The sequence below is a fragment of the Pseudophryne corroboree genome, chromosome 1 (assembly GCF_028390025.1).
Source record: "Pseudophryne corroboree isolate aPseCor3 chromosome 1, aPseCor3.hap2, whole genome shotgun sequence".
In the NCBI taxonomy this organism is placed as follows: Eukaryota; Metazoa; Chordata; class Amphibia; order Anura; family Myobatrachidae; genus Pseudophryne; species Pseudophryne corroboree.
In genome coordinates, this window is record NC_086444.1 from 875,683,149 (window position 1) to 875,710,289 (window position 27,141).

The window sequence follows — 27,141 nt, forward strand, 5'->3', positions numbered from 1 at the left end:
CGCAAAGCGCAAGGTGGAAGGGCGTCAGATAGTCGTCATTTTCCCCCTTACTGCTTAGTCCTAATTGTTTATTATTTTCACTCACTTGTAGCATCTGTAATGCCAGCGTAACTGCATAAACCGAGTAAAATATTAATATGTGGATAATTCTATTTTTTGGAAAATGGAAATGCATTTTTTGTGTGTGTGATTTATGAGGATACTATAGATGAAATGTGACCGTATATTGTCACCTCATCTCTCACATGTACCATTGTTGTTATGATGAGTCTGGTAACCAGAGACTGCGCTCCCGAATCCCGCATAGACATTAGTCTAGTACTGTACTGTTGATATAGTTAGCCTGCCAGTCACTCTCTCACCGACTAGAGGAGGACGGAACGAGGTTATATGATGATGTGATGCAGGGAATGATGACGCTGAGCCCGGGGGCGGCATCTCCCAGGACCCTGGGGAAGCAGAGCTGTGAGAACTAGTGAGAACTAGTGAGGCAGCAGGGGGCGGGGCTAGTGCGGTAGAGGCGCAGCGCGCATGTACAGAGTATGGAGCCGAGTACCAGCTGACTGGCAGTGTTCTCGGCGCTGCTGTGTATGTCCTCTCAGATCGGGGACACGGGCGGCAACAAGCAATGAACAGTCTCGTGTTTCTCCTCATATGGGCCCCCGTGGTCAGCCAGGTGAGTGCAGCAGTGCAATACCCCCCCTCCGCTGTGTGTGTGCTGTCACGGTGCCTGCATCCGTGGCTTTTCTCTCTGCCTGTGCCTGCCTCGTGATGTGCCCGTCTGTTGCACCGCTGTGCTTTGCATTATGCCTCCTCCTGTGTGTCCGCTCCATGTCTGACATCGTTGGCTATTACCTGCTGGCTTTATGCCCCTCCCTTTGTTCCACCCTGTAGTGTGCTCACCCTGTGTGACTTGTGGACCCTTCCCTTGCACGGCTTGACTGTTGTTGTCTGGCTTTAATTTGTGCCTTTCTTTTTCCCTTATAATTCTCTGTAATAGTATTACATCATATTGCTCATCCCATTCCTCCCTCTCTCTGTGTCCAGTGCTGTGACATTTTGGTTCAACCACATTTCTAGACTATATGAGAGCAGAGAGAATGCTGAGTACAGCAAAGCTTAATTGCATAAAATGTTTATGAGGTGCAACTTTCAAATGTTCTTGTGTGCTGCTGTTATTCTGTTATATGTATGTGTGTAGAATATATATTCTATATAATTTGTGTAATTGCTGCATCTAGTTGTACCTCAGCTCTGTTGCTCTCAGGACACTCAGACATTACGCTTGTATGGCACTTCCCAGTGACTGGTCTTTTAACAAGTTGAAATTTTTTTATCCAAATATGGCACACGGCTAGTAAACAGTTTGGGTATCTATAGTAGAAAATAGATGTGCTTTTGGACACCAACTTTGTTTCATGCACGCAATTATTACAAATATTGTATACAATTACCTTCAAACTATGTGTATATGGTCTTAGCATTTAGTGGTTATGCACAAAAATATATTGGTAATGATTAATAGAGTTAAAGCTTTAGGCAAATAGGAAAACCATGGATAATATTCTTTCCCCTTCATCCATTCTTTTTAACAGTGGGCATATGGGAGACTGGCAGTCATTCCTCTCACTTCTATTCAATAATAACAATTATAGACTTCACCATATCCCTACTTACAGGGTCATATTCAATTGTGCACTCTTTTTGGAAAAACCTGCGGCACAGGGTTTTTTCTATTAAATTGATGAAGAGGAAATGATCCACGTGCGATTTCTATAGAAATCACTGCTTCTGTTTTTTTCTTGCACCCCCAGAGCAAGTCTGATCCCTCCCCCTCCCTAATAATCATTATTTTTAGGAAAAATCATTGGGACTTGCTCTAGAACTAAATCTCCCAGTAGCCATCTCCCCTCCCAGCATCCTCCTTCCTAGTGGAAAGATGGGAGGGGGGAGGGATGACCGGGAGCCTCGGAGACCACCAGAATTGTAAGCATCAGACTTTTTTTTTATACGTACCACAGGGTTTCAAAACTGAAAACCCTTGTGTGCATTTCCTTCTAAATTAGATACCGCAGGTTTCGTGAGCGCATATCTGCAGTAATCCAAAATTGGGCCGAAGGGTTTTTGGCCAAGAGTAACAGGCAAGTTTTCTACAGTCTGCCCACCTGTACTGCTGACGGGTGTAGTATGGCTGACCGGCGGTCAGCTTACCGACGCTGGGATCCCGGCAGCATACCGACGCCGGGATCCCGGCAGGGAGGAGCAAGTGCAGCAAGCCCCTTGCGGGCTTGCTGCGCTCGCCACGCTGCGTGCTCGGTGGCGACCTACGGTCGCCACGGGTTTTATTCCCACTCTATGGGTGTCGTGGACACCCACGAGTGGAAATAGTCCCTGTTGGTCGGCATGCCGACCATCGGGATAGTGAGGGGTCGGGATGGTGGAGGAGGTCATGTGACTGTCGGTCTCCCGACCGTCGGTCACATGAATACCACCCCTGCTGACTATTGTTATGTTTGAATCCACTTTAATTATTGTGCATTGACCTGTTCAGGAGCACAAACCAAAAATACATCCTTGAAAACAAAAAAGTGTCTGTGCTACTTGTGCTTTACACATCACTGTCCTTATGCCCAATGGTGACTAGAGAGGGGGGGGGGGGGGGGGGGAGAGGGTACAAATTACCTGGGCCCAGGTCTGAAGGAGGGGCCCAGGCCCAGGTCTCCTTTGATTAGGCCATGCCCCCTGAAAAGTACCTGGGTCCAGCCATGCTCTCTACTGCCCAAGCTGGGGAGCATGCCATGCTCCTGAGTGTGGGTGTTTCTCATGTGCTAGACATGCCCCCAAAGAGGTGTTACCATGACCCCTGCATGCTGTGGTCACACCACCTCCAGGGGGCCCAGAAAGTTGTTGTACCGGGGGCCCAGAATTTCTCTTGGCATCCCTGCTTATGCCACCTTAAACACTACTTAAGACTTCAACTTCTTACTTGTCCCGGCACTAATCAATTTAGTCCCCCGTTTAGACAGACTAGTGGATTTGTGCTCGCACTTCTCCTGGGGTGCGAGCAGAAATACAACATAACTAGTGCCGTGATACTGTTTTGTGCACCAGCGCAGCGCAAACAGCAGCACGGTGAGGGCACTCATGTTGGAGAATGCCTGTTCTTGCGCCTCAACCCCATGTGTAAGGCAAGAGTACGGGCAGTCTCAGACAAAGCAGCGCTCTGAATTTAATAGCTCTGGGACTTTCTTCCCAGAACTATTCAATTTGCGTTCAATTGAATCGACCCCATTGCATTGGGCGGACATGCTGGACGATTTGGCATGTCCAACCGATGATCCATGTTTTTTGATCGGTCACACACATACCCTCGGGCGTTTCTAGGGAGGAGGAGGCCTGTGTGCAGGCTCCGGCTGGGCCCCCCTCCTCTCTAGCCGGCAGCGCTGTGCAGACTCTGGGCACTAGGGGACCCTAGCGCTATCCCAGAGTCTACAGTGCATGAGCAGATCTCCGGGAAAATGGTGCGGTGGACATTTTCCCAGTGATTTTCCTACTGCGCACGCATGAATCACCAGGAAAATGGCGCTGCACCATTTTCCTGGTGATTTTGGCAGCACTGGTTCTGCACCGCGGGACTCCGGAGGGTAAGTATTTCAATTAATGGGTGTGCGGTGTGGGACCCCCGGGGGCCCGTGTGCACCGCACGCACTGCACCCATTATAAATACGCTAGTGTATACACTGTAGTTATCTGGGTGATCGCTGACATGTATACCCAGCAATAGGAATATAAAGTAAAAGTATGGTGTAAATATTGATATGCAGAGAGAAGACATATATGAAACGTTATTATTTGCATACTGTTTCTTGAATGTACTGTTAAGCTATAATACAGAAATTGAAGCTTCTCCATGAATTTCTAAGTTTGCAGCAGGTTCTAGAAAGGTTGTGGTTATGTCAGAATTTGGATTAAAAAATGATATTGTGCCTGACAGTTTACTTAGCTCCTCTCAACAGCCTATGTTCCTTTTTAGGTACTCTGTGAATATGGAATGGTTCACATTACATCGGACAAAAGTGGGGGCAGTGCCAAAGACTACTGCATTCTTTTTAACTCTGAATGGGCCCATCTGCCTCATGACCTGACCAAAGCTGTAAGTTACCTCTTCTCCTTATTTGTCCTAGCAGCAAGAATTGCTTGTTTTCGGTTATGCAGTATTTTTTTTATTTTTCAATCTATAAATGGAAATAAACAAAAAAAATAAAAAAATACATACAGTTTGTAGAGAGACACTTCACCCATACCTAAAGGTGGGTACACACTGATAGATATATCTGCAGATCAATTGATCTGCAGATATATCTATGGACGGATCGGGCAGTGTGCTGTGCATACACACTGCCCGATCCGTTGGGGACTGACGTCATGAACTGGGATGGCGTGTACACACGCCTACCCAGTTCAGCTGTCAATCGCCGCCGCAGCATGTGTACGGGCGGGCTGCTGGTCGTCCGTACACACACAGCGATGCGCCAATATATCAGTAGATATATTGGCCGTCGGCTGTGCTGCGGGGCCGACGCGATATGTCTGTAAACAACGGAGTTCACAGACATATCGCCTGTACACACTGGCCGACGGACCCGCAATATATCGGCCGTTCAATAGAATGGCCGATATATTGGCCAGTGTGTACCCACCTTAAGGGTAAAACAGGGAAGAAAAAAGGGTAGGAGGACAGAGCCTGTTTCTGATTTGGAATTAAAAGCATCTTGGCAAGATTAAATGCCAGCAGCCATATCTGGAACCTCCCCCCCCATGATTGTTATGGTTTCAACAATCATGCCATTACAGTGTAGATTGTAGGGCATTCCCACCAGATGTGAGTCCACATAGCAGTGTGGCATCTCCAGCATTGGGAGTCACCTGGTACACTTTCTGAATGGGTTGGGTTTGCGTCGCCGGTCACCATACCGACACTGGGATCCCGGCTTATAGATACTTGCCACGCTGTGGGCTCGGTGGCGAGCTGAGCTTGCCACAGGTTCTATTCCCACTCTATGGGTGTTGTGGACAAAGCAAAGTTTTCACTATTTTGATATATGCTGCTGTTATAAAAATCTTAACTGTGCAGCTGATTTAGGTCTTACATGACCGATGTTCTGAAATGGTAATTTACACCAGTGTGTTGTATTTATTAGTAGGTATTTGTCACTTGTTGACTAATAGCGCAGAAAGGCTTATGAAGAAGAATCACACCATCTTATATAAGAACTGTTTGTGTGATTTTGTCTTTCTTTAGGCTTAGGTTTTTATAGTCTTTGGTGTAAGATAAAATCTGTTACAATTGTCAGCGCTGATAAAATGAACATTAAGTAACTTTAACAAATTACAACTGTGGAGTAACATTAATGTGAACTCAATTTAAAAAGGCTAGGCATATGCAGGGATTGTGCTCAGTGATTATAATGCAGTGTGTAAGCGGGGCTAATTTTTAAGGTGGAATCAAGAAATGAATCAGTAATAAACATGTATTGTCACAATTTATAAATAATTAAGTGAGAAATAGTATTCTGTTGTCACTCTTGCATTAATGAGGTATGTCCTTCTATGGCCATCCCTGTGCAGTGTTCTCCCCAGAATTTTTTTTTTTTTTATATAGCAAGGCTGGGGAACACTGGACCGTGGGATTTCATGTTGGCTGGAGGCGTTGGCACATAAACTATACAGTAGCTTTAAATTCTAATCTCCCCCCTGCAATTCCAGTCTTCTTTATGTGCCTCATGGAGTAAGGCACGATTTCAGGGCATATTGTAGCTAAATGATTTTGACTTTATTTGTAAGCTTTTTTTTTTTTTTCTCTAACGTCCTAGTGGCTATTGGGGTTCTGTACTCTAGTACCATGGGATATAGATCGGGTCCACTGGAGCCTGGCACTTTAAAAACCTTTAGTGTGTGTGTGTATGTGTGTGCTTGCAGAAATCTCACCTGGAACCGACCCAACGTCTTCAGTTCCTGGGAATGATACTGGATACAGTGTCTCAAAAGGTGTTTCTCCCGATGGACAAGGCCTGGTCTATCCAGGCTATGGTTCGCTCAGTCCTCGCAAGGTATCCATACATCTTTGCATCAGGTTACTGGGCAAGATGGTGGCTGCTTACGAGGCAATCCAATACGGCAGATTTCATGACCGACCATTTCAGCTGGATCTGCTGGACAAATGTTCGGGGTCTCACCTTCACATGCATCAGGAAGTGACCTTATCTCCGAGAGCCCGGATTTCTCTGTTATGGTGGCTACAAGTGCCTCACCTGGTGGAAGGCAGGTGTTTCAATATCCACTCGTAGATTCTACTGACAACGGATGCCAGCCTCCGGGGTTGTGACTCAAGGGGCCCAGTTCCAGGGGATATGGTCAAGACAGGAATCTGCTCCACCAATAAACATCCTGGAACTCAGGGCAATCTACAATGCTCTTTGCAGGCTTCTCCTCTCCTGAGGGATCGGGCGATCCAGGTTCACTCGGACAACGCCACTGCGGTGGCGTACATAAACCGACAAGGGGGAACAAGAAGCAGAGCAGTGATGCGAGAAGTGTCAAAAATCCTCCTCTGGGCAGAGGCCAACGCAAGGGCCATCTCGGCCATATTCATTCCAGTAGTGGACAACTGAGAAGCTATGCCACTACTGTTCCAGAACGAGGGATCCCCAGGCTGTAGCAGTGGACGTGCTGATGACGCCTTGGCCGAACCAGTTTGTGTATCTGTTCCCTTCTCTACCACTCATCCCAAGAGTTCTGAAAAGACTACGAAGGGAAAGCGTTCTAGCAATTTTAATTGCTCCAGATTGGCCTCGACGGGCGTGGTACTCGGACCTCCTAACCATGGCTCTGGAGGATCCCTGGCCTCTACCGCTCCAAAAGGTCCAACAAGGTCCCTTCGTCTGTCCAGACTTACAGCGGCTACGTTTGACGGCTTGGAAGTTGAGAGGGAGAGTCTAGCAAGAAAAGGTCTTCCCTCCCGGTTTATTTCCACCATGATCTAAGCAAGGAAGATGGTGACGTCCAAACATTATCATCGTATCTGGAAGAAGTATGTTTCTTGGTGTGAAAGTAGAAAGGTGTCTCCCATGGAGTTTAGAATCGGTCGGTTTCTACTTTTCCTGCAAGCGGGAGTGGATCTGGGCCTACGTTTAGGCTCTATCAAAGTACAGATTTCTGCACTTGCTATTTTCTTCCCGAAGCAACTCGCCTTATTGCCGGAAGTACAAACTTTCCTTTAAAGGTGTTCTTCATATGCAACCGCCCTTTGTACCTCCCACGGCTCCGTGGGATCTCAATGTGGGTTTATCCTTTCTTCAATCGGACTGGTTTGAACCCTTACATAGGGTAGTGTTAAAATTTCTCAACTTGAAGACGGTGATGTTGGCATTGGTGTCTGCCAGGCGTGTCTCTGAATTAGGGGCCTTATCCTGTAAGAACCCTTATTGGATTTTACATGAAGACAGGGTGGAACTTAGGACCTGTCCTCAATTTTTGCCTAAACTGGTGTCAGCTTTTCATGCGAATCAACCTCTTGTGGTTCCAGTGTGGGTCGGCTTCTAAGCAAACTATTGCTCGCTGGCTCCGGTTGACTATTCAACAGGCCTATACTTCGGCGGCTCTGCCTTTTGCTGACATCTATTCAGGCCCACTCAACGGGGTCTGTGGGTTCTTCCTGGGCGGCTCCCCGGGGTGTCTCGGCCTTACAATTGTGCCGAGCTGCAACTTGGTCAGGTTCAAACACGTTTGTAAAATTCAATAGTTTAGACACTTTGGCCAAGGATGACCTTCAATTTGGTCAGGCGGTTTTACTGGGGTCTCAGCACCCATTTAGGAGCTTTGGGACTACCCCATGGTACTAAAGTACAGAACCCCAGTATCCATTAGGATGTTAGAGGAAATAGGAATTTTATACCTACCGGTAATTCATTTTCTCGTAGTGGATACTGGGCGCCCGCCTCAGTGCTTCAATCCTGCTTACCTGTGCAAGTATTTGGTTGGCCCGCCGTTGCGGTCCCAGTTTGTTGTTGAGATAGCCTTGCTATCCTGGTTCGGTTGGTGTTGCTATCCTCTGTTCTGGTTAGCGCCCTCCTTTCGGTTATGGTTGTGTGTTGGCTTGTTGCCTCACCGCTGTTGTATTTATTCCTTCTCTCGTGGTTGTCCGTCTCCTCGGGCACAGTTTCCTAGACTGAGTCTGGTAGGAGGGGCATAAAGGGGAGGAGCCAACACACACACACACACACTAAAGGTTTTTCTCTAACGTCCTAAGTGGATGCTGGGGACTCCGAAAGGACCATGGGGAATAGCGGCTCCGCAGGAGACTGGGCACAAAAGTAAAAGCTTTAGGACTACCTGGTGTGCACTGGCTCCTCCCCCTATGACCCTCCTCCAAGCCTCAGTTAGATTTTTGTGCCCGGCCGAGAAGGGTGCATTCTAGGACTCTCCTGAGTTTCTAAGAAAAAGTTTAGTTTTAGGTTTTTTTATTTTCAGTGAATCCTGCTGGCAACAGGTTCACTGCACCGAGGGACTAAGGGGAGAAGAAGCGAACTCACCTGCGTGCAGAGTGGATTGGGCTTCTTAGGCTACTGGACATTAGCTCCAGAGGGACGATCACAGGCCCAGCCATGGATGGGTCCCAGAGCCGCGCCGCCGGCCCCCTTACAGAGCCAGAAGACTGAAGAGGTCCGGAAAATTGGCGGCAGAAGACGTCCTGTCTTCAATAAGGTAGCGCACAGCACCGCAGCTGTGCGCCATTGCTCTCAGCACACTTCACACTCCGGTCACTGAGGGTGCAGGGCGCTGGGGGGGGGGCGCCCTGAGACGCAATAAAAACACCTTAGATGGCAAAAAATACATCACATATAGCTCCTGGGCTATATGGATGCATTTAACCCCTGCCAATTTTTCCATTAAAAAGCGGGAGAAAGGCCGCCGAGAAGGGGGCGGAGCCTATCTCCTCAGCACACTGGCGCCATTTTCCCTCGCAGCTCCGTTGGAGGGAAGCTTCCTGACTCTCCCCTGCAGTCCTGCACTACAGAAACAGGGTAAAACAAGAGAGGGGGGGCACTAAATTGGCAGATAAATCTATACAGCAGCTATATAAGGGAAAAACACTTATATAAGGTTATCCCTTTATATATATATATATATATATATATATATATATATAGCGCTCTGGTGTGTGCTGGCAAACTCTCCCTCTGTCTCCCCAAAGGGCTAGTGGGGTCCTGTCCTCTATCAGAGCATTCCCTGTGTGTGTGCTGTGTGTCGGTACGTTGTGTCGACATGTATGAGGAGGAAAATGGTATGGAGGCGGAGCAATTGCCTGTAATAGTGATGTCACCCCCTAGGGAGTCGACACCTGACTGGATGGTCTTATGGAAGGAATTACGTGATAGTGTCAGCACTTTACAAAAGACTGTTGACGACATGAGACAGCCGGCAAATCAGTTATTACCTGTACAGGCGTCTCAAACACCGTCAGGGGCTCTAAAGCGCCCGTTACCTCAGATGGTCGACACAGACCCAGACACGGACACTGACTCCAGTGTCGACGGTGAGGAAACAAACGTATTTTCCAGTAGGGCCACACGTTACATGATCACGGCAATGAAGGAGGTTTTGAACATTTCTGATACTACAAGTACCACAAAAAAGGGTATTATGTGGGGTGTGAAAAAACTACCTGTAGTTTTTCCTGAATCAGATGAATTAAATGAGGTGTGTGATGAAGCGTGGGTTTCCCCCGATAAAAAACTGCTAATTTCTAAAAAATTATTGGCATTATACCCTTTCCCGCCAGAGGTTAGGGCGCGTTGGGAAACACCCCCTAGGGTAGATAAGGCGCTCACACGCTTATCAAAACAAGTGGCGTTACCGTCTCCTGATACGGCCGCCCTCAAGGAACCAGCTGATAGGAAGCTGGAAAATATCCTAAAAAGTATATACACACATACTGGTATTATACTGCGACCAGCAATCGCCTCAGCCTGGATGTGCAGTGCTGGGGTGGCTTGGTCGGATTCCCTGACTGAAAATATTGATACCCTGGACAGGGACAATATATTATTGACTATAGAGCATTTAAAGGATGCATTTCTATATATGCGTGATGCACAGAGGGATATTTGCACTCTGGCATCAAGAGTAAGTGCGCTGTCCATTTCTGCCAGAAGAGGGTTATGGACGCGACAGTGGTCAGGTGATGCGGATTCCAAACGGCATATGGAAGTATTGCCGTATAAAGGGGAGGAGTTATTTGGGGTCGGTCTATCGGACCTGGTGGCCACGGCAACGGCTGGGAATTCCACCTTTTTACCCCAGGTCGCCTCTCAGCAGAAAAAGACACCGTCTTTTCAGCCTCAGTCCTTTCGTCCCCATAAGGGCAAGCGGGCAAAAGGCCACTCATATCTGCCCCGGGGCAGAGGAAGGGGAAAAAGACTGCAGCAGGCAGCCTCTTTCCAGGAACAGAAGCCCTCCCCCGCTTCTGCCAAGTCCTCAGCATGACGCTGGGGCCTTCCAAGCGGACTCAGCTGCGGTGGGGGCCCGTCTCAAGAATTTCAGCGCGCAGTGGGCTCACTCGCAAGTGGACCCCTGGATCCTGCAGGTAGTATCTCAGGGGTACAAATTGGAATTCGAGACGTCTCCCCCTCGCCGGTTCCTGAAGTCTGCTTTACCAATGTCTCCCTCCGACAGGGAGGCGGTATTGGAAGCCATTCACAAGCTGTATTCCCAGCAGGTGATACTCAAGGTACCCCTCCTACAACAGGGAAAGGGGTATTATTCCACGCTGTTTGTGGTACCGAAGCCGGACGGCTCGGTGAGACCTATTTTAAATCTGAAATCCTTGAACACTTACATACAAAGGTTCAAATTCAAGATGGAGTCACTCAGAGCAGTGATAGCGAACCTGGAAGAAGGGGACTATATGGTGTCTCTGGACATCAAGGATGCTTACCTCCATGTCCCAATTTGCCCTTCTCACCAAGGGTACCTTAGGTTTGTGGTACAGAACTGTCACTATCAGTTTCAGACGCTGCCGTTTGGATTGTCCACGGCACCCCGGGTCTTTACCAAGGTAATGGCCGAAATGATGATTCTTCTTCGAAGAAAAGGCGTCTTAATATACCTTACTTGGACGATCTCCTGATAAGGGCAAGGTCCAGAGAACAGTTAGAGGTCGGAGTAGCACTATCTCAAGTAGTACTACAACAGCACGGGTGGATTCTAAATATTCCAAAATCGCAGCTGATTCCGACGACACGTCTGCTGTTCCTAGGGATGATTCTGGACACAGTCCAGAAAAAGGTGTTTCTCCCGGAGGAGAAAGCCAGGGAGTTATCCAACCTAGTCAGGAACCTCCTAAAACCAGGCCAAGTGTCAGTGCATCAATGCACAAGGGTCCTGGGAAAAATGGTGGCTTCTTACGAAGCGATTCCATTCGGCAGATTCCACGCAAGAACTTTTCAGTGGGATCTGCTGGACAAATGGTCCGGATCGCATCTTCAAATGCATCAGCGGATAACCCCGTCTCCAAGGACAAGGGTGTCTCTCCTGTGGTGGTTGCAGAGTGCTCATCTTCTAGAGGGCCGCAGATTCGGCATTCAGGACTGGGTCCTGGTGACCACGGATGCCAGCCTGAGAGGCTGGGGAGCAGTCACACAGGGAAGAAATTTCCAGGGCTTGTGGTCAAGCATGGAAACGTCACTTCACATAAATATCCTGGAACTAAGGGCCATTTACAATGCCCTAAGTCAAGCAAGGCCTCTGCTTCAGGGTCAGTCGGTGTTGATCCAGTCGGACAACATCACGGCAGTCGCCCACGTAAACAGACAGGGCGGCACAAGAAGCAGGAGGGCAATGACGGAAGTTGCAAGGATTCTTCGCTGGGCGGAAAATCATGTGATAGCACTGTCAGCAGTGTTCATTCCGGGAGTGGACAACTGGGAAGCAGACTTCCTCAGCAGACACGACCTCCACCCGGGGGAGTGGGGACTTCACCCAGAAGTCTTCCACATGATTGTGAACCGTTGGGAAAAACCAAAGGTGGACATGATGGCGTCCCGCCTCAACAAAAAACTGGACAGATATTGCGCCAGGTCAAGGGACCCTCAGGCAATAGCTGTGGACGCTCTGGTAACACCGTGGGTGTACCAGTCAGTGTATGTGTTCCCCCCTCTGCCTCTCATACCCAAGGTACTGAGAATCATAAGAAGGAGAGGAGTAAGGACTATACTCGTAGCTCCGGATTGGCCAAGAAGGACTTGGTACCCGGAACTTCAAGAGATGCTCACGGAGGACCCGTGGCCTCTACCTCTAAGAAAGGACCTGCTCCAGCAGGGACCCTGTCTGTTCCAAGACTTACCGCGGCTGCGTTTGACGGCATGGCGGTTGAACGCCGGATCCTGAAGGAAAAAGGCATTCCGGATGAAGTCATCCCTACCCTGATCAAAGCCAGGAAGGATGTAACTGTGCAACATTATCACCGTATTTGGCGTAAATATGTTGCGTGGTGTGAGGCCAGGAAGGCCCCTACAGAGGAATTTCAACTGGGTCGTTTCCTGCATTTCCTGCAAACAGGACTTTCTATGGGCCTAAAATTAGGGTCCATTAAGGTTCAAATTTCGGCCCTGTCGATATTCTTCCAGAAAGAACTAGCTTCAGTTCCTGAAGTTCAGACGTTTGTCAAGGGGGTACTGCATATACAGCCTCCTTTTGTGCCTCCAGTGGCACCTTGGGATCTCAATGTAGTTTTGGGGTTCCTAAAATCACATTGGTTTGAACCACTCACCACTGTGGACTTAAAATATCTCACATGGAAAGTGGTAATGCTGTTAGCCCTGGCTTCAGCCAGGCGTGTCTCAGAATTGGCGGCTTTATCCTATAAAAGCCCTTACCTAATTTTTCATACGGACAGGGCAGAATTGAGGACTCGTCCTCAATTTCTCCCTAAGGTGGTTTCAGCGTTTCACTTAAACCAGCCTATTGTGGTGCCTGCGGCTACTATGGACTTGGAGGATTTCAAGTTACTGGACGTAGTCAGGGCCCTGAAAATATATGTTTCCAGGACGGCTGGAGTCAGAAAATCTGACTCGCTGTTTATCCTGTATGCACCCAACAAGCTGGGTGCTCCTGCTTCTAAGCAGACTATTGCTCGTTGGATTTGTAGTACAATTCAGCTTGCACATTCTGTGGCAGGCCTGCCACAGCCAAAATCTGTAAAAGCCCATTCCACAAGGAAGGTGGGCTCATCTTGGGCGGCTGCCCGAGGGGTCTCGGCTTTACAACTTTGCCGAGCAGCTACTTGGTCAGGGGCAAACACGTTTGCTAAATTCTACAAATTTGATACCCTGGCTGAGGAGGACCTGGAGTTCTCTCATTCGGTGCTGCAGAGTCATCCGCACTCTCCCGCCCGTTTGGGAGCTTTGGTATAATCCCCATGGTCCTTTCGGAGTCCCCAGCATCCACTTAGGACGTTAGAGAAAATAAGAATTTACTTACCGATAATTCTATTTCTCATAGTCCGTAGTGGATGCTGGGCGCCCATCCCAAGTGCGGATTGTCTGCAATACTTGTACATAGTTATTGTTACAAAAATGGGGTTATTATTGTTGTGAGCCATCTTTCAGAGGCTCCTCTGTTATCATGCTGTTAACTGGGTTCAGATCACAAGTTGTACGGTGTGATTGGTGTGGCTGGTATGAGTCTTACCCGGGATTCAAAATCCTTCCTTATTGTGTACGCTCGTCCGGGCACAGTATCCTAACTGAGGCTTGGAGGAGGGTCATAGGGGGAGGAGCCAGTGCACACCAGGTAGTCCTAAAGCTTTTACTTTTGTGCCCAGTCTCCTGCGGAGCCGCTATTCCCCATGGTCCTTTCGGAGTCCCCAGCATCCACTACGGACTATGAGAAATAGAATTATCGGTAAGTAAATTCTTATTTTAAAGTGCCAGGCTCCAGTGGACCCGATCTATACCTCATGGTATTAAAGTATGGAACCCCAGTATCCACTACAGACTACGAGAAAAGGAATTACCGGTAGGTATTAAATTCCTGTGTTTTTTTTTTTTTTTCATGTACCGTGTGCTGCCTATAGCACAGTGAGTGCATGCGGCTGCTGGTAGCGATGATAATGGGACAGTGGCCGTGCACTTTGAGACTTCACATTCATATCCAGTATACAGTGTTTTAATGTAGTATTGGCCAGACTGTCCCGTCTAACTGACATTGCTCTCGTTGAACCGGTACATTTTCCTTGTTAAGGCTACACTGCTTCTACCAGCCGATATGGCACTTCTGTGTTTGTACATTAGAGTTGGGCTTATTGCTGTGGCTCATTTTCTTACAATACTAGCCTGTAAGCGTGTCTTGCAATTCCGTCTAGCACTCTACTCTGATCGCAGTCACATCACTGTATTTAAATAGTGTATTTATGCAGTACAGTTTTAATGGCACCTGGCCGACACAGATCAGGTGCTTCAACATCGCTTCTCGCCTAATGTCTCCGCTTCCTTAACTTTATCAACAGCGGGCTGTTGCAGGCTAGTACGTCGGTCTTGTTGGATAAATATTTGTTGCACATAATCATCTCCTTTTGGGCGACCGTTTCATATCCCAGGTTCACGTAACTGCTATTTCAGTGGGTAATAGTTCTTGTACAGGCCCAATCATTCCTGCGGTGTTCATACTAGCAGTAGAAGATTACAAGGCTAACTTGTGTACGCTTTCTTATAAAATCAGGGGGTTTTCCTTCCAGGAGTCTTCCATCGACCGGTTTGGATGTGGAGGCTTTCTGCAGGAAAATCTCATGGACTTTCATAGCATCTTCAAAAGTTCCACAATTCTGTGCGGGATATATGAACCCATGGCTTTTCGCAGTGATTGCCATTACAATTCTGAGAAATTATTTATCACCAGCGGGTTGTTACGGCCAAGTATGTCTGTCTTGTTGGGCAGATATTTGTTGCACACGATCAGCTTAAGACTGTTTCATACCCCAGGTTCCCCATACGGCTATTTCAGTTTGTAATACTCCCAAGCTGATCGTGCTGCTCAGCGTCTCCTTTTGGTTTTATAGTTGGGACCAACCTCACTTGTCATTGTGACTACTGTTGCAAGGTTTTTGAACATGGAGTGCTGTGACTTTGCATCTTCAGCAGCAACACCTCTAGTTGTCATCTTAGCCGGATCTGACCATCACTATACTCTAGCTCGCAGCCATATATTTTTTTTTTTTTTTTTTAACTCTTAAGAGCCAAGTTTGGCCTAGAAGGCTAGCCAGTTCGTATTCGGTAAGGTAGGTGGTGCAGGTAAAACACCAACAGCGAGATAGTGCTAGTACATGCCCAATCATTCCTGCGTAGAGATTTTTCTGCCTTTGTTCATACTAGCAGTAGAAGATTACAAGGCTAACTTCTGTACGCTTTCTTATAAAATCCTTCCAGGAATCTTCCATCAACCGGTTTGGACGTAGAGGCTTTCCGCAGGGGAATCTCATGGACTTTCATAGCATCTTCAAAAGTACCATAATTCTGTGCGGGATATAGGAAACTTTTGGCAGTGTTTGCCATTACAGTTCTGTGAAATTCTCATATACAGTATGCGTTTCCACTGAAGCCGAGGGTGGCCGCCTGAAAATGCCCGATTTTTAGGGTTCAACGTGTGATTGTAATCCTAGTAGCTCTAGACTGGCAGCTCATGTCGGGGTATGCCAACATTTTAAATTGTTGGCAAGTCTCAAGTGGCGTGTTGGCAAGTCTCAAGTGGCGTCTCCATTTCGACCAGGTGTGCTGCAGCAAGGTCCGTTTCTAAAGCAGGACCGGTTATGGGTCAAAAGTCAGTTGGCTGACATGCACAAGGTCGACATGGTCAACAGGCTACTATTCCCGATTGTAGTCCACGCGGATGGTAAATTAGTGAAAAAGTCCTAAAAATGTAAAAGAGATTCTATAAAACGCATGACAACCTTTTCATGTGTCAACCATTGTCATGTTGACCTTTTGACCAGGTCAACCATTTGATGTCGACATTTTCACTGTCGACCATTCATCTGTATACCAGCAGGACCACCGTAGGTTGGCTTTGACACTGAGTTTTTTTTTTTTTTTTTTGTAAAGTTAAGGTGTGTGTGTGGTTTTTTTTTTTTTCCCCCCCCCCCTACCTCTGTTAAATTCCCCCCCTCCCCTCAACAACGTTTGGCCCTTGTTCTGGGGGACCGTAGCTGACAAAGAGGTATGGGTGTATTCCACTACCGTTTTTCATTTGCCAACTGCACGGTGGGATCTTTATCTGGTCCTGTCATCTCTCAATAAGGCTCTGGTAGAGCCTTTACAATCATCAGTTGTTCAAATTATTATAGGAAAGCTATGACTAATGCCACAGCCCAGTCTGTTACCAGGTTGGGGGCTTTGTCTTGCAAAGTAGATTTGTTTCCTCTTCCATGATGATAAAGTGGTTCTCCTTACTGTTCCTATGTTCAAGCAGAAAGTTGTTTTGGTTTTTCACTTAAACCACATAGTCTCTTCCAGTTTTTCCTCCTTCAGTGACTTCCTGTGAAATAATCCCAGATAATCTGACTCTGTTAGATGTAGTTCGAACTCTGTAGTTTTACTTGGACAAGACTTTTTCTGTCCATCGCACATACATAGTGCAAGGCGACCAACACCATACAGGGTGTCTGAGTAAGGGCAGTGGAGACATCCAGGGCAGTACAACACAAAGCTTTAGTGAATCAAGTCTGTCAGGCAGCTCTCAGTCCACACGTTTAGTGTTATCAGGTTCTTGCCTCCGGCGTCACCCACTTTAGGCATACAGTTCTCCAGTCAGGCATCCTGAGCATTCTCGCCCCTGGGGGCGGCTGTTGAACGTCCCATGGCCCAATGTTCCCCAGCCTGCTGAAAGAGGAGAGAACATTTTTGGTCACTTACTGTTGATTCCTTTTCTCTGATGTAGACTCAGTCATGCAAGGTTTTGGTTTCTTGACCATATGTTCCCTACTGGTTTATTTGGTTGTTATAACAGTTTCATTGGGTTCCTGTTACTCCTTAACGGACTCTTTTAAAGAAGTACTGGAATTCTGAGGTTGCAGGGTGGAGGAGCTTAGAATTTAAATCTACAGTATAGTTTGTGCCAACTCCTCCAGCCAACCTGCAGTGACCTGGTCCAGTGATCCCAGCTCGCTTCAATGAAAAGGATGCAGCAGTAAGTGACCAAATATACTCTTTATACAGATGGGCGGCATTATGAGATAGCTGGAAGGGTAAGTGAGAACTTAGGGGTGGACCCACCCTATCATAGGAGGTAATGTGCAACAGCACATTGTTCATCCCGTCATATCACTTACTGTTTGGCGGGCTCCCAGTAGGAGAGGGGGAAGCTGTGTGTCTGCAGTTCTTGCTTCCAGTGCGTTGTAGGCCAGGTTCGGACTCATGGAGAGAGCCCCAGCGGTAGGGATGGCCATCAACCATTGATTGTTCTAAACCATCAATGGTATATGGTCAATAACTAATACTTTTACCATCAGTGGTGGTGAACTAGATGGCTTTCCACCATTGATGACGGCTAAGGAGCTGATTTTTTAAAAATTTAGTTCAAAAGAGGGCTGCCGCTGCTGCACGTTTCCCGGCTCTTAACCACAATGTTTTGCTGCAGACGCACAAAAACATGCCCAGTGGTGCAACTTGTGAAATAGGCTCTTGGGAGAACTGTGAAAGATAAGGTGCCAGATGTAATGACGCCCGAGCGCGATGGCCGTGCGGTATGCCGGCTGAACTCAGATTTTTTTTTTTTTAAAGGGGCAAATGACTTAGAAGGCAAAACCATGCCTTGTAAGTGATTGCCCCTTTAAAAACAAACATCTGAGTTCAGACGCCATTCCACACGGCCGCCGAACTCTGGCGTCATTACATCTGGCACCTTATATTTGTCTTGTGATTTAAGATGTATATAAAGATATCGATATCTTTCACAGTTTTTTTGCATTGGCACTTCTCTTGTATTATATCTCTCCTTACCAGCATTGCTATTGCCCATGCGTTCTGCATGTAAAAATAGAAGTGCAATTTTAAAAACATAACCAGCAATGTATTATGTGGGTAAGCCATTTCCATAACCATTACCAGAGGGATATCTACATATATAACAAGGCGATAAATAAGAATTGTGCATTTTTACAAGGTTTCATTAAAGTGGAACCTACCTACACACAGGAAACAACATTTTATGGGCTGAACCAAAGCCACACAGTGGATCAGCCTATAAACTTCCCATCTCTGTTGGTGCCCTTTTTAATTTCACAAACTGTGTTACAAAATTGTATTTTAGAAATGATTTATTTATACTACTATAAAGGTTATGTATAGCTTTACTAATTGGCAAATAGATCTGTAATTCTCAAAGCTATGACTACACCTCCCTTATTATGAAACATTAAGATATGTTGATAGTTTTACTTTACCCTCTGCTTCAGCAGATATATTAGTATGTCAAATTTGCACCGCGCATGCCCAGAAAACAGTCCACATGCTGTTGGACATGACAGTGAGTTCTGACACTGTAGAACCAGTGCTGTATGGCAGGCGCCAGGACTCTGCTCGGTGGGATCATTTCTGTTACGCACATTGACTAGTTGTCAGGGTGTTAAAGTTATCATCCGCTTTTCTGAGCAGCCGTTGGTCCAGGCAAGTTTAAATAGCTTGTCTGGCAAGTTCCCTCCCACTGGTGATAGTTCCTGCTTCGTAGTTGTGACCTGTACTCTTGTGATCTACAGGGTTAGATATCCCCACTACCAGCACAAGGCTATGATAGGCTGGGCTAAGTTTTACAGCGTATTTCCTAACGTCACTGGGTATTGGGGTACTAAATGTGTTAAAAATAGGTCAAAGATTTATGTGGAATGTTGTTAAAGACCTTCTGACTTTGTTTATATCTTTTTCTCAGGCCTTGCTCCATCTTCATGATCAGACCACATCTGTGCTTTGTTCAATTGCAGATGTCCCAGAAGGTGGGTTCAGTAACAGTATACCCATGGTAATGCGAGGAAATTGCACTTTCTATGAGAAGGTACGACTGGCACAAATCAATGGGGCCCGTGGTCTGCTGATTGTCAGTCAGGACAGGCTGGTGAGTATTAATAAAGTGTCTTGGTTTTTTTTGTGCATGTATTTAATCAAAACGAATAATGTAAAAGCAATAATTAAGTAACTCTTCTAACAAAATCCATAATGGATAACTTGCTTTGTTGTGTTTATATTTGCCCTTGTTATTTCACACTGTCGATTGTTATATGCTATTCAGATGCAAGCTCCAAAACTGAATGTGAAGTCATAATTCGAAATGTACCGTTAGCAGTATGCGTATATTGTGTAATGATCCATTTACATCTTGGCAGTAAAGAAATAATGCATTGCGGTTTGTTCTTGGCAAAAACCTTCTAGCAGTGCCAGTGATTTGCAGAGCTGCTAGAAAGGGTGGTGCCACACAGCATCAATTGAACAAACTGTTCCAGCAAAAAAATCTGAATTGCCCCTTTAGTGACATAATTGAGAAATGCTTTGTCATTACAGATGAAACATTCATGTAACAAAGGCATTGCATGCACTGGGGGCAATTCAGATCACAAAGATAAACTATTTTATTATTTTTATACAAAAAAGGACAGACAGCCGTTGTAGAAATCTGTGAGCAGGCACACTGTAACACTATACTGCAGCACACATAGTAAAATGTAACCGTCCATTGCTGAGCCCCAGCAGTTTGGATAACTGTCGGGTAATGAGACCCCAGGTCTGCGATTGACGGGTTAAACTCTGCGTATAAGGAACATTGCCACTGTGGACTGGTCATTTCTATAAAGTCTTTTTTAAAGAAAGGAGCAGAAATGTAATGAACTGCGATCTCTAATCTGATGGGCCCTACAAATTGGGCGATTTCACTGAACGATATGAACGTTCTCGCTCATTAATGAACGAGAACTCGTTCATATCGTTCAATGTCTATGCACCAACGATGAACGCATCGTTCACAATAGTTTTTAGGCAAAATACAGTGTGATCTGCCCTTATAAAGAATGCCCCTTTACATCCTGCAGCAACAATTGCCAAAACTAATGGGCCCTACACATTAGGTGATATGCCGCCGAGGTGCCCCACAGTCGATAAGGCCGACCCAGCGGCGGGAGATGGGGGAGTGACGGGTGTAGTGACGTTTCTTCACTCCCCTGTCACCTGCCTCCATAGCACTACATGCTAATATGGACGAGGTTGTCCATATTGGCTTGCAGGTATAAGCAACCTGGCACCAACGACGAACGAGCGCGTCACTCCCCCCTCTCCCACTGCTGTGTCGGCCGTCGGGTACCTCGGCGGCATATCGCCTAATGTGTAGGGCGCATTAGTTTTGGCAATTGTTGCTGCAGGATGTAAAGGGGCATTCTTTATAAGGGCAGATCACACTGTATTTTGCCTAAAAACAATTGCAATCTCCATTCATTGCATTTGCCCCAGTGAGTCTGTTATCACATCCAAGGATGGTGCAACATTCTCAGTAACTATAGTTATTGTTCAAATTTAAGAACATAAACACAAATATCCTATAACTTTGTTTTGATATTTCATTGTCTCCAGGTCCCTCCTGGAGGTAATCGTAGCCAGTATGAAGAGATTGATATTCCTGTGGCACTTCTTAGCTACAGTGATATGATGGATATCCGTAAGGTAAGACAAAATGCGCACTTTTACACCACCAATTATCCTTATCTCTACCAATAACAAATGTAATCTTTCTGATGGCAAACTGCGTTGAATCTGGCAGCCTTTTAGGACAGTGTGCTGGTGCTTGTGGTAAAGATGGATGCAAATAAAAAGGTGTATGTAATGTTGTATCAGAAGGGTAACTTATTTATGCTGCAGATGGAGTACTGTAATAATAATGTGGTTAGATGTCAGTTATGGGGCCTTAGTGATTATTAAAGCCTCAACATCATTATTTTGCATACAGCTTCAACTTTGGAGATATCTGCAACAAAGGCTAATGAGATAATAAGATGCTTAATGAGTGACATAGATGCATGTGATTCAAACGTAGTATTACACTTTTTAAATACATATGTGTCCACTCACATCTTACCTCCCTGCACGTTAAACGGCCCTTCTAGTGTTCGCCATGCTGTGGCGTGACTCTGGTAGTGTTGAGCATCTTTACATGCGATTCTTTCCAATAAAATGCTTCTTAATCGCATTGTGAATAGGACGCATAAGCAGCTTATGCTGATTAAAATATGTCATGCCTATATGGTGTTTGTGACCACGGCTGTATCTGCATACGAAATGGTACGTTAGTGTTTCTCTAACGTCCTAGTGGATGCTGGGGACTCCGAAAGGACCATGGGGAATAGCGGCTCCGCAGGAGACTGGGCACAAAAGTAAAAAGCTTTAGGACTACCTGGTGTGCACTGGCTCCTCCCCCCATGACCCTCCTCCAAGCCTCAGTTAGATTTTTGTGCCCGAACGAGACGGGTGCAGGCTAAGGGGCTCTCCTGAGCTGCTTAGTGTAAAAGTTTAAAAGTAGGTTTTTTATTTTCAGTGAGACCTGCTGGCAACAGGCTCACTGCACCGAGGGACTAAGGGGAGAAGAAGCGAACTCACCTGCGTGCAGAGTGGATTGTGCTTCTTAGGCTACTGGACATTAGCTCCAGAGGGACGATCACAGGCCCAGCCATGGATGGGTCCCGGAGCCGCGTCGCCGGCCCCCTTACAGAGCCAGAAGAGTGAAGAGGTCCGGAAAATCGGCGGCAGAAGACGTCCTGTCTTCAATAAGGTAGCGCACAGCACCGCAGCTGTGCGCCATTGCTCTCAGCACACTTCACACTCCGGTCACTGAGGGTGCAGGGCGCTGGGGGGGGCGCCCTGAGACGCAATAAAAAACCTTTTTTTGGCAAAAAATACATCACATATAGCTCCTGGGCTATATGGATGCATTTAACCCCTGCCAATTTTTCCATTAAAAAGCGGGAGAAAAGGCCGCCGAGAAGGGGGCGGAGCCTATCTCCTCAGCACACTGGAGCCATTTTTTTCCTCACAGCTCCGTTGGAGGAAGGCTCCCTGACTCTCCCCTGCAGTCCTGCACTACAGAAACAGGGTAAAACAAGAGAGGGGGGGCACTAAATTGGCATATTAATATATACAGCAGCTATATTAGGGAAAAACACTTATATAAGGTTATCCCTGTATATATATATATAGCGCTCTGGTGTGTGCTGGCAAACTCTCCCTCTGTCTCCCCAAAGGGCTAGTGGGGTCCTGTCCTCTATCAGAGCATTCCCTGTGTGTGTGCTGTGTGTCGGTACGCTGTGTCGACATGTATGAGGAGGAAAATGGTGTGGAGGCGGAGCAATTGCCTGTGTTAGTGATGTCACCCCCTAGGGAGTCGACACCTGACTGGATGGTCTTATGGAAAGAATTACGTGATAGTGTCGGCACTTTACAAAAGACTGTTGACGACATGAGACAGCCGGCAAATCAGTTAATACCTGTACAGGCGTCTCAAACACCGTCAGGGGCTATAAAACGCCCGTTACCTCAGGTCGATACAGACACTGACACGGACACTGACTCCAGTGTCGACGGTGAGGAAACAAACGTTTTTTCCAGTAGGGCCACACGTTACATGATCACGGCAATGAAAGAGGTTTTGAACATTTCTGATACTACAAGTACCACAAAAAAGGGTATTATGTGGGGTGTGAAAAAACTACCCGTAGTTTTTCCAGAATCGGATGAATTAAATGAGGTGTGTGATGAAGCGTGGGTTTCCCCCGATAAAAAACTGCTAATTTCTAAAAAATTATTGGCATTATACCCTTTCCCGCCAGAGGTTAGGGCGCGTTGGGAAACACCCCCTAGAGTGGATAAGGCGCTCACACGCTTATCAAAACAAGTGGCGTTACCGTCTCCTGATACGGCCGCCCTCAAGGAACCAGCTGATAGGAAGCTGGAAAATATCCTAAAAAGTATATACACACATACTGGTATTATACTGCGACCAGCAATCGCCTCAGCCTGGATGTGCAGTGCTGGGGTGGCTTGGTCGGATTCCCTGACTGAAAATATTGATACCCTGGACAGGGACAATATATTATTGACTATAGAGCATTTAAAGGATGCATTTCTATATATGCGTGATGCACAGAGGGATATTTGCACTCTGGCATCAAGAGTAAGTGCGATGTCCATTTCTGCCAGAAGAGGGTTATGGACGCGACAGTGGTCAGGTGATGCGGATTCCAAACGGCATATGGAAGTATTGCCGTATAAAGGGGAGGAGTTATTTGGGGTCGGTCTATCGGACCTGGTGGCAACGGCTGGGAAATCCACCTTTTTACCCCAAGTCACCTCACAGCAGAAAAAGATACCGTCTTTTCAGGCTCAGTCCTTTCGTCCCCATAAGGGCAAGCGGGCAAAAGGCCACTCATATCTGCCCCGGGGCAGAGAAAGGGGAAAAAGACTGCAGCAGACAGCCTCTTCCCACGAACAGAAGCCCTCCCCCGCTTCTGCCAAGTCCTCAGCATGACGCTGGGGCCTTACAAGCGGACTCAGGCACAGTGGGGGCCCGTCTCAAGAATTTCAGCGCGCAGTGGGCTCACTCGCAAGTGGACCCCTGGATCCTGCAGGTAGTATCTCAGGGGTACAAATTGGAATTCGAGACGTCTCCCCCTCGCCGGTTCCTGAAGTCTGCTTTACCAACGTCTCCCCCCGACAGGGAGGCGGTATTGGAAGCCATTCACAAGCTGTATTCCCAGCAAGTGATAATCAAGGTAACCCTCCTACAACAGGGAAAGGGGTATTATTCCACGCTGTTTGTGGTACCGAAGCCGGACGGCTCGGTGAGACCCATTTTAAATCTGAAATCCTTGAACACTTACATAAAAAGGTTCAAGTTCAAGATGGAGTCACTCAGAGCAGTGATAGCGAACCTGGAAGAAGGGGACTATATGGTGTCTCTGGACATCAAGGATGCTTACCTCCATGTCCCAATTTGCCCTTCTCACCAAGGGTACCTCAGGTTTGTGGTACAGAACTGTCACTATCCGTTTCAGACGCTGCCGTTTGGATTGTCCACGGCACCCCGGGTCTTTACCAAGGTAATGGCCGAAATGATGATTCTTCTTCGAAGAAAAGGCGTCTTAATTATCCCTTACTTGGACGATCTCCTGATAAGGGCAAGGTCCAGAGAACAGTTAGAGGTCGGAGTAGCACTATCTCAAGTAGTACTACGACAGCACGGATGGATTCTAAATATTCCAAAATCGCAGCTGATTCCGACGACACGTCTGCTGTTCCTAGGAATGATTCTGGACACAGTACAGAAAAAGGTGTTTCTCCCGGAAGAGAAAGCCAGGGAGTTATCCGACCTAGTCAGGAACCTCCTAAGACCAGGCCAAGTGTCAGTACATCAATGCACAAGGGTCCTGGGAAAGATGGTGGCTTCTTACGAAGCGATTCCATTCGGCAGATTCCACGCAAGAACTTTTCAGTGGGATCTGCTGGACAAATGGTCCGGATCGCATCTTCAAATGCATCAGCGGATAACCCTGTCTCCAAGGACAAGGGTGTCTCTCCTGTGGTGGTTACAGAGTGCTCATCTCCTAGAGGGCTGCAGATTCGGCATTCAGGATTGGGTCCTGGTGACCACGGATGCCAGCCTGAGGGGCTGGGGAGCAGTCACACAGGGAAAAAATTTCCAGGGCTTGTGGTCAAGCATGGAAACGTCACTTCACATAAATATCCTGGAACTCAGGGCCATTTACAATGCCCTAAGTCAGGCAAGACCTCTGCTTCAGGGTCAGCCGGTGTTGATCCAGTCGGACAACATCACGGCAGTCGCCCACGTAAACAGACAGGGCGGCACAAGAAGCAGGAGGGCAATGACGGAAGTGGCAAGGATTCTTCGCTGGGCGGAAAATCATGTGATAACACTGTCAGCAGTGTTCATTCCGGGAGTGGACAACTGGGAAGCAGACTTCCTCAGCAGACACGATCTTCACCCGGGGGAGTGGGGACTTCACCCAGAAGTCTTCCACATGATGGTGAACCGTTGGGAAAAACCAAAGGTGGACATGATGGCGTCCCGCCTCAACAAAAAACTGGACAGATATTGCGCCAGGTCAAGGGACCCTCAGGCAATAGCTGTGGACGCTCTGGTAACACCGTGGGTGTACCAGTCAGTGTATGTGTTCCCCCCTCTGCCTCTCATACCAAAAGTACTGAGAATCATAAGAAGGAGAGGAGTAAAGACTATACTCGTGGCTCCGGATTGGCCAAGAAGGACTTGGTACCCGGAAATTCAAGAGATGCTCACGGAAGACCCGTGGCCTCTACCTCTAAGAAAGGACCTGCTCCAGCAGGGACCATGTCTGTTCCAAGACTTACCGCGGCTGCGTTTGACGGCATGGCGGTTGAACGCCGGATCCTGAAGGAAAAAGGCATTCCGGATGAAGTCATCCCTACCCTGATCAAAGCCAGGAAGGATGTGACCGTACAACATTATCACCGTATTTGGCGAAAATATGTTGCGTGGTGCGAGGCCAGGAAGGCCCCTACAGAGGAATTTCAACTGGGTCGATTCCTGCATTTCCTGCAAACAGGACTGTCTATGGGCCTCAAATTAGGGTCCATTAAGGTTCAAATTTCGGCCCTGTCAATATTCTTCCAAAAAGAACTAGCTTCTGTTCCTGAAGTTCAGACGTTTGTCAAGGGAGTACTGCATATACAGCCTCCTTTTGTGCCTCCAGTGGCACCTTGGGATCTCAATGTAGTTTTGGGGTTCCTAAAATCACATTGGTTTGAACCACTCACCACTGTGGACTTAAAATATCTCACATGGAAAGTGGTAATGCTGTTAGCCCTGGCTTCAGCCAGGCGTGTTTCAGAATTGGCGGCTTTATCCTATAAAAGCCCTTACCTAATTTTTCATACGGACAGGGCAGAATTGAGGACTCGTCCTCAATTTCTCCCTAAGGTGGTTTCAGCATTTCACTTAAACCAGCCTATTGTGGTGCCTGCGGCTACTAGGGACTTGGAGGATTCCAAGTTACTGGACGTAGTCAGGGCCCTGAAAATATATGTTTCCAGGACGGCTGGAGTCAGAAAATCTGACTCGCTGTTTATCCTGTATGCACCCAACAAGCTGGGTGCTCCTGCTTCTAAGCAGACTATTGCTCGTTGGATTTGTAGTACAATTCAGCTTGCACATTCTGTGGCAGGCCTGCCACAGCCAAAATCTGTAAAAGCCCATTACACAAGGAAGGTGGGCTCATCTTGGGCGGCTGCCCGAGGGGTCTCTGCTTTACAACTTTGCCGAGCAGCTACTTGGTCAGGGGCAAACACGTTTGCTAAATTCTACAAATTTGATACCCTGGCTGAGGAGGACCTGGAGTTCTCTCATTCGGTGCTGCAGAGTCATCCGCACTCTCCCGCCCGTTTGGGAGCTTTGGTATAATCCCCATGGTCCTTTCGGAGTCCCCAGCATCCACTAGGACGTTAGAGAAAATAAGAATTTACTTACCGATAATTCTATTTCTCATAGTCCGTAGTGGATGCTGGGCGCCCATCCCAAGTGCGGATTGTCTGCATTACTTGTACATAGTTATTGTTACAAAAATCGGGTTATTGTTGTTGTGAGCCATCTTTTCAGAGGCTCCTTCTGTTATCATGCTGTTAACTGGGTTCAGATCACAAGTTGTACGGTGTGATTGGTGTGGCTGGTATGAGTCTTACCCGGGATTCAAAATCCTTCCTTATTGTGTACGCTCGTCCGGGCACAGTATCCTAACTGAGGCTTGGAGGAGGGTCATGGGGGGAGGAGCCAGTGCACACCAGGTAGTCCTAAAGCTTTTTACTTTTGTGCCCAGTCTCCTGCGGAGCCGCTATTCCCCATGGTCCTTTCGGAGTCCCCAGCATCCACTACGGACTATGAGAAATAGAATTATCGGTAAGTAAATTCTTATTTTTCCTATAAAACTCTGTAACGTAGCATTTCATATGCAGTTGCAGACGCACAGAGACTATAGGCATGATGCATATCATTTTAATCAGCAGCGTCTGTTTG

At 47.1% G+C, this 27,141-nt stretch overlaps 1 protein-coding gene across 7 annotated transcripts in view; it reads left to right on the forward strand.

Moving 5' to 3' along the window:
- Positions 1-27,141, forward strand: part of SPPL2B (signal peptide peptidase like 2B) — a 171,565-nt gene that overhangs the window by 62,960 nt on the left and 81,464 nt on the right. For 2 of the 7 annotated variants that reach the window (XM_063920078.1, XM_063920079.1), the window contains exons 1-4: positions 415-676; positions 4,034-4,153; positions 18,976-19,158; positions 20,661-20,750. In XM_063920078.1, the coding sequence (XP_063776148.1) occupies positions 629-676; positions 4,034-4,153; positions 18,976-19,158; positions 20,661-20,750 (441 nt within the window). In that variant the 5' untranslated portion in view covers positions 415-628. Of the gene's footprint in view, positions 1-413; positions 677-1,121; positions 1,144-4,033; positions 4,154-18,975; positions 19,159-20,660; positions 20,751-27,141 lie in introns of those variants that run through there. The other 5 variants (XR_010177381.1, XM_063920075.1, XM_063920074.1 and 2 more) reach the window with 5 other exon arrangements.